A 14,213-nucleotide genomic window follows, 5' to 3' on the forward strand; every position below is an offset into this window, starting at 1 on the left:
GTTTCCTAATATCTAATTTGAACCTTCACTGGTGCAACTTAAGGCCATTTCCTCTCATGCTTTCATCTGAGACCTGGCAAAATAGATTGTCCCCCACTTCACTACAACCTCCTTTACAGTAGTTTTAGAGAGCAGAAGTTCTTCTAAGCCTCCTCATCTCCCTCCAACTCTCCTAAAAAGATTAGTGATCTAGACTCTTCACCAGCTTCATTGCTCTTCATTGGACACACTCCAGCACCTCAATGAGCTTTTTGAAGTGAAGAGCCCAAACTTGAACACAGGATTTGAGTTGTGGCCTCACCAGTGCCAAGTAAAGAGGGACAATCACTGTCCTGGTCCTGCTGACAACAGTACTCTTGATACAAGCCAGGATGCCACTGGCTTTCTTGGCCACCTGGGCACACTGCGAGCTCATATGCAGCTGTGAAACAGCACCCCCAGGTCCCTTTCCCCTCAGGCAGCTTTCCAGCCACTCTGTCCCCAGCCAGAAGTGCTGCATGGGGTTGTTGCAACCTGAGTGCAGGACCTGGCACTTCACCTTTCTGACCCTCGTACAATGGTCCTGGGCTGGACAAGCCCATCAATCCAGCCTGTCTAGATCCCTCTGCAGACCCTTCCCACCATCCATCAGAAGAACACTCCTGCACAGTGTCTGCACTGCAAACTGACTGAGGGTGCCCTCAATCCCCTCACCCAGGTAGTTGATAAAGATATGATATGAAATAGGACTGCCCCCAGTACTGAGCCTTGGAGAACCCTCCTGGTGACTGGTCTTCAGCTGGATTTAGTTGCATTCATTACCACTCTGGGCCTGGCCATCCTGACAGTTTTTCACCCAGCAAAGGGTACACATGTCCAAGCCTTGGGCTTCCAGTTTCTCCAGGAAAATATTGTGGGAGACAGTGTCAGGCCTTCATGAAGTTTAGTTAGACAACATCCACAGCCTTTCTCTCATCTCATAAGTAGGTCACTTTATCATAGAAAGAGATAAGGTTGGACAAGCAGGACCTGCCTTTTACAGACTGGACCTTATCTCCTGGTTGTCCTGCATATGCCACACAATGGCATTCAGAATTATCATCTCCATGACCTTCCCTGGTACAGAGGTCAGGTTGACAGGCCTGGAGTTCCTCAGGTTGTTCTTCTGACCCTTCTTGTAGATGGGCATCACAGTTGCCAATTTCCAGTCAACTGGGACTTATCCATTTAACCAGGACTGCTGGTAATTGATTGAAAGTGGTTTGGCAAGCTCTTTCACTAGCCTCTTAATTGTTCTGAGTGTCTCTTTCTAAAGAATATAAAATTATGCCTTATATACTTGTGGAGAATCATAAAAATTGGGATAGGTGGAACCTGAAATTCATCAGACTTTATGGGATTTGGTAGCTAAATGGTAAATGACTGGATTCTCATTCACTGCATGCATTCTAGCCTTGTACGGGACTCAGAAAAAAGAGACTCAGAAATAATTTAATGATGTTTTGAAGACAGGCTTTTATTAGTGTTTTCCACCATAATTTGCATAGACATCTTATTGCCCTCAAGATGCCTCCAAAGTCTTCAAGACAGTATGCAGGTGCTGCAATCTGTGTATTCAGGCTTTACTGCAGGCACAAGGTGGTTACAAATAACAAGAAATATGCTCAGATATCATGTTTCATTTGAAAGGAAAAATTTAGGCCTGAAAATAAAGTTCTGTTCTCAATTTCTTGATAGTCCAGTCTTACTTACTTCATTCAGTAATGAAGTATAGCTGTAAAAGCACAACAGTTTGACATCAGCCAGTTTTGGTTTTTTACAGGTGAGTTCAGGCATATTTTCTCCCAGAGAAGTTCCTTAATGTCATATGCAACCTTTTCTCTTTTCCTGGTTCCAAAGATGATATTGTCTGTAAAAGAGGACAATAAGTATTTGTTAAACAGAATTGAAAATGTAGATAACTGCAGAACCTTTAATATATAAACTATTTCTATTTAATTTGCATTTTCACCAAATGTACAGACACATGTTTATTCAGCTAAGAAATATTTTAACTGACCTCTATTTTTTTTCTTAAAAAAGAGAAATATTTTTCAATACTTTGTATGCCAACAAGTAAGTGAGATCGATTGAACTTGTCATCAATTAAATTCCATTAAAATAAAGATATTTCATATTGATACATCCTCTTTCTTTGTTTTCAAGCATCATAGCCTTGCTATGCTTCCTTTCAAAGGGAATGGAAACTTTCTGGTTTGAAATGGATGGTGAAACTACATTTAATGTTTTCTCCCTAGATAAAATTGGCTTCTTCCCAGTTCTCCTGCACTGTAAGGCTGCCAGGTAGGCTCCCTCCTGTGTAAGCAGTGTAATCCCTGTGCCACAGCAGGTAATACATCCTCGGCTACAACCTCTCCTCTGTGCCTGGAGTATCTCTGCCGAGAAGGGTTAGCAGCTCAGGAGCAGCAACCAGTGTGTGAGCTGAATACTAAAGCTCTTGTGAGGGATCAATAGACAAGGGATGTTCTTATTGTGATTCAGCAATCTCCTCTACCTGGGCACACACCTGCTGTATTAGAGAAACTTCATGTCCTCAGCAGCCTTTCTGAACTGACATGGGCTTTTTGGTACTGCAGGACTCTGCTGTCTGTCAGTGCTAATGACTGGGTGGTCGAGCAGCTCCAGTAATGGCATCTTCTCTTAGCCAAGTATTAAATTATTAAACTGTTTATGTAAACTTCTTTAGGGTTTGAATGTCTCTTTTTTCCTGTTCTTCATTTATGTTTATTCAAACCCTCACTCAGAGAGTTTCCTAATGCGCTAAGTTGATGTTTCTTCATCTCTTCCCTCTCTCTGATTATTTGCAGCTACAGCCAGAAGCTGATGGCATAAAACTGCTTATGTTGTCATCTGAAGCATAAGTGAGATATATAGCGTACACTCTTCAACTAAAAAAAAATTGGGTTTTGTTCCATTGGGATCCTATACAGCATTCAGATTCAATCTACTTGCTTGCCATATGGACAAACCCTGTTTAAAGAGATGCCATCTGTCGAGCTATATGCAGACATGTGCTCATACTTTCTATTTTAGGAATTTTCTCCCAATTTTTAATGTTGTTTTTCTTTTGGCGTTGGATTGGTCACCTGACCAGTTGTAGTGGGTTTTATAAATTAGTCAGATGCTGGGTATGTTTCACCAGCAATCCTGCGGCATGCTGATGGCAGAAACCCTTGTCTGAAGCCTGCTGCCCTTGGCTCCTGGCAATGCTGGGAGGGCTGTGGGGCCTGTGCCCTGGGCTGTTCCCTGGAGGGGGGTCTCCGCTGACACACACTGCTGCTGGCACCCACACACCTCGGGTACTGGGACGTGCTGCTGCCACGATGACAAACAAATCTCCTGACTTAGGTGAGCCAGGAGAAGACCAGATTAATGGTCTAGGTTCAGAATTTGTTGTGAGTATTATGGAGGCGGACCAGTTCCTAAAATAAAATTTTAAAAAGTGACCATGAGTGATCCACAGCATTGATCAGTTCTATGTCCTGAAGACACAAGGCATAACACTCAATATTGAGTTTTCCCTTGAATAAAAGCTAGCACTGATCTCTACTGTGAACCTCCCAATTATTCCAAAAGGAGCCGATATTTTACCTGTTATTTCATCAAAACTCACCAGAAAAAAATACTGGCCTCCTGCTGTTTTAAAAATATCATTCAACTGAGCTCCCAGATGTCCCATGACAGAATTTCTATTAAACTGCAGGCTGAGCAGGACTTCTTAACACAGTTTAGGACCAGCCTTTCTTGCTTTTTCATGTTGTTATTTTTGGAAAATAGGCTGTCAAGTGGGATATGTCATTTTCTCAGTCAGTCTTAGAGGAGGCAGTCAATGGAACAATTGATGATCACAACACAAATTCAAAGATAATTAAATGTTAAGGGAAAGGATTTTACTTGATAAACATGTTTTGCTGCCATCAGCACAAAGACAAAAGACAGGATAACTGTGTAAAGAAAGAAAGGTTGGTGGGAGACAGTAGCATGACAAAAATCTCTAGGAACAAACATTTACAGTCAGCAAGAATGGCAACCTGTTCAAAAACCTTCAGTCAGATTTCTTCAGTGAGAAGAAACAAATAAACAAATGAAAAAGATAAAAACACATTAATACTTCTCTCTAATCGTAAATTGTCTGAAAGCATGCATACTGCAATGAATTTTACATTGCTTGATTCTGAATACATTCAAATTATCTGGGGGACAGCAATTCTTCTAGAATGATGATGGGTCAGCATCAGGATATCAGTTATTCTTTTGGATGAACACGGGTTTCTGGATGGAGTCACTGAGATATTTAGGAATCTACATGGATCAGGAACAAAATACCCAAAGGGAAGCTTAAATGCCACAATACACTTATGATCTCTTGAATATTGATGACTTTCTGGCCCCCCCTAAATTGGGTAAAATCTTTGGATGATCTATCAACTTGAATATTACTAGAAAAAAGAAAACCAGCAATATGTTCTTTGTTTTGTATTTCATGTCTATGATTTCTCAGACTCTTTGAATGAATTTTTTTCTGTACAAATATTTGGACTTTTCATCCATCAATCTATAATTTTGAAGCATTTTAAGAAGTTAAACAATTTCTTAATAATGCTGGAGGTTTTCTGTAATATAGGGGGAAAAAAAGAAAATTATGTGCAAGTGCATATATTGACTTTGCTTCATTCTTTTTTAAATGCTTGTGTTTTCAGTGTCATGTTAAATCTTCCAAAAGCATATAAACCAGAGATCTAGGATTATGGTGTTTGTATGTTTTGAGAAACATGTCTTATCATCTTTATACAAAAAATTCCAAGAGAGATCATTTATGCCACTAAAAATACAGAAACTTTGTGCTTAGTTCTGATATGTAACATGGTTTCAAAATATTACCAGCAAAGAAGATTGTGGTGTCATATTTCTGAGAGTAAAAGTAGCAAGACACTGACAAATGTTACACACAGCTCCATAAATTAAAACATGATAATTTTGTCCTGCTATAATAATGAGGAAGATGAGTAGAATTAAATGGATGATTAATAATCAATTTCCTTAAACTTGAGAGATCTCAGGGAGGCACTTAAGTTTCCACTCATTGTCAACTGCAACTGGAGTCACGGGCAGTGCAGAGAAACAAAGGTGTGCACACACTGGGTGACCATGGGTCCTGTCACCCACCAACCTGGCATGCACACATGGACAGGCTCCCCACAGCTGACTGATAGAAGAGCCTACCTGACCCTAGAGGATTCTGTATTCCCCTTTCAGGGACACATCTGGTATTCTTATGATTGATTAGGATGGAGCTTTGTAAAGCACATTTGGGGCTCATTTGCCCTATCTGTATATCTTCACCCCAGTGCAGTAACTCCGTGTAGATACCTCCTCATAATTACACATCTGAAATCTTTTAAGTAAATTAACACGTTTCCAAAACATTCCATAATGTGAACATTTGCAGGCTGCAGAAGGACAAGTTCCCTAGATGACAGGGAGTTCATAGAGAAGAGATTAATACATTTTAGTCTTAAAACATGCTCCTGCATTCTCTGCTCTTTTGAGATTTCCCCACCTGTTGCCATGGTTTCCAGTGACAGTTACATCTCTGTCTTCTATTTCTCTTTTTCAAGTATATCTTTTTAAAGACAGGTTTATAGTTCCTTTTTCTGGACAGTCCTGTGGGGTCCAGAGAGTCTCTGGGACTCCTCTCCAGACACACTTAGCTAACAAAATTTTGTCCTAATGAGGCTTCTGCACACAACAGTGTCTATATTTTTAACAGTGGCTATATTTTTAGCACTGTTGTTCATGCTGTAATACATTGCTGCAAAACAAAATTTCACATCAGGACAGCTCCGTCTGAAGCAGAATGAAAACTTCATTGGCCATTGCCAAAACCATGTACCTATCCTGGGCCCAGCATTCTACTTCCCTCCCTTGTCATGGAATCCAGGAAAAACAGCATAGAACAGAATGGTTTCTACCCCCTTCAAATTACTTCATCTTGTATCACTCATTATAAACTTACAGTGAGTCAAGTGATCTTTTTTTGCCTTAAGAATTTTCTGCATTAATTTCACAAAGAATTAGGCAAGATGAATATCAAGGTTTATTGGCAGAGAAAGCTCAGCCTAGGAATTCTCACTGAACAGATAATAAATCTTCCTGCTCATCAGGATGATCTCAAATTCCCTATAGTTACAAGCATTCACTATAAGCAAGGTCAAATATAGCTGACTCTCTTTGCCACTTTCTTTCTTGAAAAACATTATAAATTAGAAACTGGATTGAAAGTCTCATAAAGATGTTATTTACCTGCTGACAGGGGGCCTAGCTATATTGAATTCAGAAATTAGTACTAGAGAAATCACACCAGCTAGAAACTCACAGCAGCATCAGGTAGTCTCCAGACATATTTCTTTTCCTATTTTAAAAATATATGAATGAGAGAATAAAAATTATCTATATGGAAATAACAAAAAAAAAAAGGTTCGGTGAAAAAAAGCTAAACTGCTGTTGGTCCACATAATGTGCATTCCTACATCGGTTTCCTGTTCAGGACACCAAAGTATAATATCTATTCAAGGGCAGATTCATTTACAGCTTTAAATGGGATGTTTTACAGAAGCTAGGAGGTGAAATAGGTACAAATAGACACGGTTAGTTATCAAAAAGACAGGAAAATGGAAAAGGTAGTGGTGAGGTCAGAACTTGTTGTGAAGACTACATCTCTTCAACTGTAAATACATTTTAAAAAGGGTCTATAAACTAATGGTTTGACATCAAACTTTCAAAAATGCAAAAATATTTATCTGATATGTTCACACTTAAAACTGATTTCAGATGTACATAGGGATCTGCTGTGCAGCTGAAATTACTCATTTACACCCAAAGATTTTAAAGCCCTGGGGTTGAGGCCGCAACTTCATCTGAGTTCATCACTAGAGTGAATGAGGAGGGCTGTAGTCTTCTGAACTAATAGACATTTGAATAGGCCAAAGGAACAGAGAATAAAAACAGAGAAAAAAATCACACATGCCTGTCAAAAGCAGGCATTTTTTCAGGGCATGTTAACTTATCTGGTGGAGAGGATATGTTTGATTGACAGGACTGAAAGAAGAAGGCTGAAGTGTTGCTGATACTTTTTGCACTCAAACATCTGTATTAAATTACATTTTTTTCTCTTTTTGTCAACAAGCTGGCAGGGTGCACACAACATGTCAGCTCTGTAACACCAGCACCACTGTTGGAAAAGCCCAGTACGAGTGCTTGTTTCTGTGAATAGATGTCTCTAACTAGAGAAAATATAACCAGTGGTGAAGAGAATCAACAGGTGATGTGTGTCAAAATTATACTTAGGCCTTATAATGCACAATTTCTGGCTCTGTCCAGATATTAGCTGGCAGAGAGGTATATCCACAGCCTCAGTCACAGACGCCTGCACTCCCAGAACCAGGAATCCCATTCCCACAATGTTTTCGAGCAGGCGCTTGTTCCCTGCCGCCTGGCTGGTTAATGATGGAAACAGCACACACACCATATGTTTGCTGAGGCACTCCAGAATAGCTGTGTTGGTCCTGGCCTAAAACAAGGAATGAAAAGCCATGGCAAAAATGCAAAAGAGCCACCCAAAAGCTTGTTTTGAATACCTTCTTTGTACCTGACAGCGGTCAGTGAACACTCTCTGCAAGGTGCTCCTGTTCTCAAAACATCATACCATGGTTAACACTCAAGAGAAAGTCAGCACAAGGGGTTTTGTTCAATCTCAGTGAGAAAAGGATAAAGAAGACTCACAAGGAATGCAGCCCTGCCAGTATGGTGGGAGTCCTAGTAGAAAGTGGAATAGGCACAGCTGAGAGAAGGTTACAGCTTTTGCCATGTAACCATCATGACTACCGAGGAGGAGACTTCTGTGACAACAACCAAGAAGGCCACTGCATCTTGTTTCTGAACAGAAAACCTGCTCTGCCCGATGGCAGAGAGGATTAAAAGGATGGCCTGAGATAAATGGTCTGTCAGTCAGAATATTTTAAACAGAAGCTTTTTTCCTGATGAAGTGGTATATACACTCACCATGACATGTTTTTAATACATGTCAGTACTGACAGCCTTTCATTTAGGAAAGAAATGCCATGATATAGAAAAGACCAGTTTTAACATTTTTGAGAAGCTGTTTTAAAGTAAAAATTATTATAATATTTCTTGAAAAGATGAAATCAGAAATTAAATGTTTTGTCTCCCCAAATCGAAACCAAAAAATCCAGTTGATTTATTACAGTTTTTGAAAAGGCTGTTGCTCTTCTGTTACTCCAGAGCAAGTGAAAAATCAGAAAACTAGAATTTTGAATGTAAAATACATTCCCAATTCAATTATTCATCTTACAATGCAAATCTGACAGTCACTTGAGTTCGTGCATACATTAGCATAGGTTTTCACATATTCTGCACATACATCTGGAAATATTTTGATATTGCCAAAGCTGTTTCACCTTCTCATAGACTATTCTAATCTTCCCTCATGAAATATCTGGGAAAAGAATATATTGTCATTATCTGAATTTTAGATATCTCTCCCATGTATTAGGTAACATATGTGGAATTTTACTGTATTTTTCAAAGCAACATTTTACACTTGAATTATTTTTTTATTTTTCTTCCCTAGAAAAGGCACATGAAGTTAATTTATAATAATAAAGGTAAATGTTTCTTTGGTGGGTTAGCCTTGGCTAACACCCAAGCACCCACCAGATGCTTGCTCACACCACCCCCTTGGTGATGTGGGGGAGAAAATAAGAAGAAGCAAAAAATCTCAGAAGTTAAAAGACAGGGAGTTCACTTACCAGTTACTGTCAAAACAGACTCCACTTTGGGAAAATTAACTGAAATATTCCAAGAAAAAAAAAATCAAAAAACAAACCACCAAACCCCAAAATATAATTGGTAATTCTAGTAATGGAAAACAAAAATGCAAACATTTAAAAACCACTTTTCTGTCCCCTTTTCTCAGACTTAGGTTCTCTCCACCCTCCTCTCCATTGCTGCAGCCCTGCATCACAGGGCTGGGTTATTTTGGTCAGTACACAGTACTTGCTTTCTCTGTTCCCTCCTTCTCATATTTTTCCTTTGCTGCAGTATGGATCCTTCACGGGCTGCAAGGGATATCTGCTCTGGCACCTGGAGCATCTCCTCCTCCTCCTGCTCATATGATGTTTTGTGTTCTCTCTGCTTTTTCTCACAATTTTGCTCCTTCCTCCTCTCCCTTTGGTGTTCTGCCCATTTTTAGACATGTTTTTCCAGAGGAACCAACAGCTTGGCCATGTTTTGCCAGGATGTCTGTTGGAGTCTGTAGGGATGGGCTGTAGCCCCTGATCTCTCCTCACAGAGGCCACCTCTGCAGCCCCCCCACTTTGACACTAACACCCAGTAGAGTGACTCATTTCAGTCTGAGCTGTCATATTAATGAGATTCAGCTCACTTAACTTTCACCATTTAGAGGTTTGACTACAAAAGATATTTTTCTTTATGATAAGGATGACATCGTCACAGAAAAATCCACCCCATCTTTCTGTTCATTTCATCCTTTGGAGGTTTCTGTATCTTGAAATGAGGAAACCACAGATGCCACACCTTTCTTCAGTATTAGTTGACATTAATCCCCTCCCTCAGCACAGCTAATTATCCAAACTCTCCTTCTCACCAGGAGAGAACATATAAAGAGCAGTTCTGGACTCCAAAGATGGGAATTGTCTCATTTCAGCTGGGGAATTATCTTATTTTTAGTGACCAAAACCTCAGACACATAGTGAACGCTTGTCATCTGATCTCCTCTACAGCTGATGGAGGAGAGTCAGGCACCTTGAAAGGTACTTTAACCCCCTGTCTTTAGATGGAAGGCATGACCTTTCTGAAGTATGAACTCTTTCCCTTGTCTGTAGAGGGGATCTTGGTGACTGAGATGACTAAAGACCTCTTTTTCAGATATGTCATCCTTAAATTTCAAGACCATATGCTGAAATTAATGTGCAGTTCTCGTTCTATATCAGTCTTCGTAGTTTATCTGAATGTTGTTATTAACAGAAGAGTCTGATAGGTGAAGACGAAAAGCATTTAGTAGAAACCAAATTAGAAATGGAAAGCCAGCTAAAGAGCTGGTATTCTTCAGGTTGTAGGCTCACAGCAAGCCATCATGTCCTTCTACAAGAAAGATAGATGAGAGCAGCCACTCTTCAAACCACTAAACAAAAAAACCTCATCCTGTAGAACTAGAATAATTTACCAACAGTAACTCTGTCTTACCTTAATCACTAGTCTTTACATGTAACAGCAAAATTGATTTGGTGCTATAGAATTTAGATATTCTATCATTCTCTTGTAATCAGTTGAATATGTCTGACTAATGCTTGAATCCCAAAATAGAATTATTGGTGTGTATCTGTGACAAGACCACCTGGAAGACCTTTGCAAGGGATGCTCTACTAAATAAGATACCAAATCTGTAGCTGAGGCTCTTTCTTCCTCTACACAGATATTCTACCATCATATTTAATAACCTACCTAGAGTTTTGATAAGGAAGTGTGTTAAATACTCCATAGTTTTCTTGTCAGTGAATATTAAGGCCCTCTGTTGTGTTAGCCCAATACCTGATGACACAGCTTTCACACTCTCAGAACAAAGTGTCGAGTTGCCCCAATTTCAATTATAGTTGATAATGATAAATGGCAAAGTACTTGTTACCAAATGTTCCTTCTGAAGAGACAAATCCACAAAGCCTGACATCCTAATGTCTGCTCAGTTAATTTTCACTTTTCTCTGTATGTCAAGGGAAGTTTCCATGAACTGGTTTTCAACATGTTTATTTATACTGTATGTTGAACAATGTATTATTTTTGATAAAGTTTCTGTTATTCCCCCCAGGATTTAATACCACACTTCATAAATTCTGTCTCTTATAATTAGCAAGAGCTACAATTTTCACAGCCCAATTTTTTTTCACTTTTCTCTATGCACAAATACTCTCCTACCTGTAAGATACAGCAGTGTTTTTTCCTATTGCTCTATAAATATCTGTCTCACTACGCATCTGAGTAATCTAATATGTTTAAACTCTAAGATCACACAGCAACTCTGGCTAATGAAGTTTTGATGTTTCTGCTCTGCTGTTATACTAATCAAAGGTGAAGAAGAATATTTTAAACAATAAAAAACCTGAAAACTATTTCAGAAGGTGTGAAATTTCTAAAGGTTTGTGCAATTCCTGTCCTGCAAATTATTCCTTGGACTCTCCTGTGGTTGATACTGGGTGCACCAGGAGGTGAAATTAGTGTTCATTCCCTCATAGGTACCCACTTCTGAAAAAAACATACAGGCTCCACTCCATTTAAAAATATCTTCTATTCCACAGCCAAAGAATGTGTCATTTCTCAAAATCTTGGCTTATGCATTTGTTTTCTCAGGTTATGTAAAATACTGCTCCCTACACAGTGCCCAGGATGGTTCCTGTGCCTTGGTGCACCGGGCCTGCCAGTGACCAGCAGGGCTGTACAAATCATGGGTGGAAACATAGTGAATGGGTTTTTTCCCCATCAGATTCTCTGTCTACCAGCGACCTGCAGGACTGTAAAAATGAAAGTTGGACCAGTGACTGCTTTTTTCCTTCTTTTCTCGTGATGGTTCTCCCTCTTGACTCACTCCATGGTTACAGTTAGATGCACAATCTCTTTTTACTTCTTATTACACAGCATTTCTGTAGGCTGATAAACAGCTGCTGGATATTTTCTATGCCAAAAAAGATCACAGCAGTGATGGGGAAAGTGTAATTCTTAAAAAATAAATGAGACATTATGTAAATAAAACACTTTTAAAGCCTCCAGGCTGCAAGGTGCTATCCAAATAAGTATCACCCACACCCTCATGTGCTGCTAAAAAAAATCAGGGTTAAGTGTCAGTTTAGATGTGCATTTCAATGAGGGTTAATAGTTCCACAATAAATGACTCATGCAAAAGCATTTGTTTGGGGGCAAGGCAAGAAATACATGAATTTCATCTCCAAGAGAGATGTGTTTGGGGGCATTATTTTGAACATAGGCCTGATGCTTGAGCAAAAGGACTTAGAAATTGTCTGTATGATTGAAAAACACATTCAAGCAGCTTAAAGTGATTTTTCTCAAATAATTTTTCCAAAATACAATTTAAATAAGGTGGCAAAAATTGTAGCTCTTTTTAGAAGATGAGGCATAGGATCCAGTATTTTTCCTTTGAACCCGCATGCAGTTAAATCTTTCAACTTTCCTTTTTTCTTTTTGGTTCTCACTGAATGGCCTTCTCATTCTTATGTAAGGATTTTACTTTTTTGATATTTGTAAACACTATATATTTCAATAGTAAGCAGTGAGGCAGGCAGAACAGAATATCAGTGTTGCACAAGAATGAGGCAGCAATGACTGCCCCCCTTTGAAAATAATTTCGCAGTATAGATGCCATGTGAGAATTTAGAGGCATATCCTGGAAACACAGGCCAAGGGGTAAAATATTTTTAAATATGTGGCTGTTGGTCTTGTTTGTTAGATGCCAACAATATGAGCAGTTTGAAGGCATAATGAAAAAACCCCTTACTCTGAAGACCTGGTAAGAGGAGATACAGTCAGGAGGAGAATCCAAGTGCTGGGTGTCAGCTGAGTAACAACTGCAAAAAAGGCCTTTACTTCCTTTTCTGTTTTGACTAATACGAGCAGGTTAACATGATGATGGAAGGCTTAAATATACCTAATAATTTACAAAAATATGTCTATGGTACTTTTGAAGGGCTTTGATAATTCTAACATCTTCAAAGGAATCTAAAGCAAAATAGTATTCATTTCTATGAGCTACACAGAGTGTAACCATGAGGTATAGCAAAAGTGAGATTATGCAGCTTGGTGAAAAAGCATAGGGTTTCTACTAAGGAGGCAGATTATATTTAAAGCCATCATGAGCTTAAAGGAAAAGCAAACCTGTGTTCAGCATGATCTAAGGCTGCTACTGAGCAAAGAACAGGCCAGAAGAAACTCACACAGCAGGAAAAGGCTGTAACAATTAACCAGCAGGAAAAGTTTTTGTTATTGCTATTTTCATGGGAATGTATTGCACAGAGACCTGAAATAGCTCTTCATGGCACTCTGCCCTGCTGTCACAGACATCTGCAAGGTTATCTTTCCAGGAGGGCACTAACACTGAGAGAAGACATCGGTGGGCTGTTAGCATTTTCCCCTGAAATAATATAACCTAGCCACGTACTTTGCTAAGGAAGTATTTATGTTTCTGCAAAATGTGCTTCTTATCACCCAGATGGAAAGCAGCTTTGCTGTAAAGGACCTGGGGGTCACAGTGCACACCAAGCTGAACATGAGCCAGCAGCCTGCTGTTTCTGAAAAGGTGATTGAGAGTGTCTTGGACTTCATTAGCAGAAGTGCTGCTAGCAGGCTGAGAGAGGTGATTGCTCCCTCCTACACAGTGCTGGTGAGGCCAAACCTAGAGTTCTCAGTCCTGTTCCTGGCTTCTCAGTACACAAGAAACATGGACCGACTGGAGAGAGCCCAGTAATGAGCTACAAAGACAAGACCACTCCAGAATGACAAACAACTGACAACTGAGTAGCTTTGCCCAAATCCCATCATATTTCATAATAGCAAGAGTGCTATTTTTGGGAATTAAAAAAAATTTTTCCCTTAACATTTTATTTTTAAAAAATAGAATTGTCTGACTGAAAAGCTTCCAGACTTGAAGGGAAGAGAGCTAGGGGAGGCAGGTATGAATATCTGAAGGAGTTAATAATTTTGACAAGGGTATTAACTATTATGGCAGAGGTTTGAAATAGAAAGAAGTGGGGCCATGGTTTGCAGTATGACTGCAGTTTTAGCTTACCAGTCTGGGCTCTGGTCCACCAGCTCCCTGGTGCTGCTGCCTCAGCTTGAGGTCTCGAAGTAAAACACCATAATTTTCCAGGTTGCTTGCAGAAGAACAGGAATATCAAAACAAACTTTTAATCTGTTCTGATGTTTGATACTTCTGGGAGAAGAAAGCACTTAATTCACAGTTAGAAAATATGACTGGAATCAAACAGCTTCCCTCTGAAGTCCTCCAGAACAATTACTATTGGGGCATGTTAGATGGTGACCTTAATTTCCAGGAGCAGGAACAACAGTGTAGA

General features: G+C 39.5%; 1 protein-coding gene across 1 annotated transcript in view; it reads right to left on the bottom strand.

Moving 5' to 3' along the window:
* Positions 1 to 1,469: 1,469 nt before the first annotated feature.
* Positions 1,470 to 14,213, bottom strand: part of KCNC2 (potassium voltage-gated channel subfamily C member 2) — a 144,681-nt gene continuing 131,937 nt past the window's right edge. Inside the window, exon 4 of the mRNA XM_036400379.2 lies at positions 1,470 to 1,888. Coding sequence (XP_036256272.1) covers positions 1,737 to 1,888 — 152 coding nt within the window. The 3' untranslated portion in view covers positions 1,470 to 1,736. The remainder of the gene's footprint in view (positions 1,889 to 14,213) is intronic.

Source organism: Molothrus ater, chromosome 5 (genome assembly GCF_012460135.2).
Source record: "Molothrus ater isolate BHLD 08-10-18 breed brown headed cowbird chromosome 5, BPBGC_Mater_1.1, whole genome shotgun sequence".
Lineage (NCBI taxonomy): Eukaryota > Metazoa > Chordata > Aves > Passeriformes > Icteridae > Molothrus > Molothrus ater.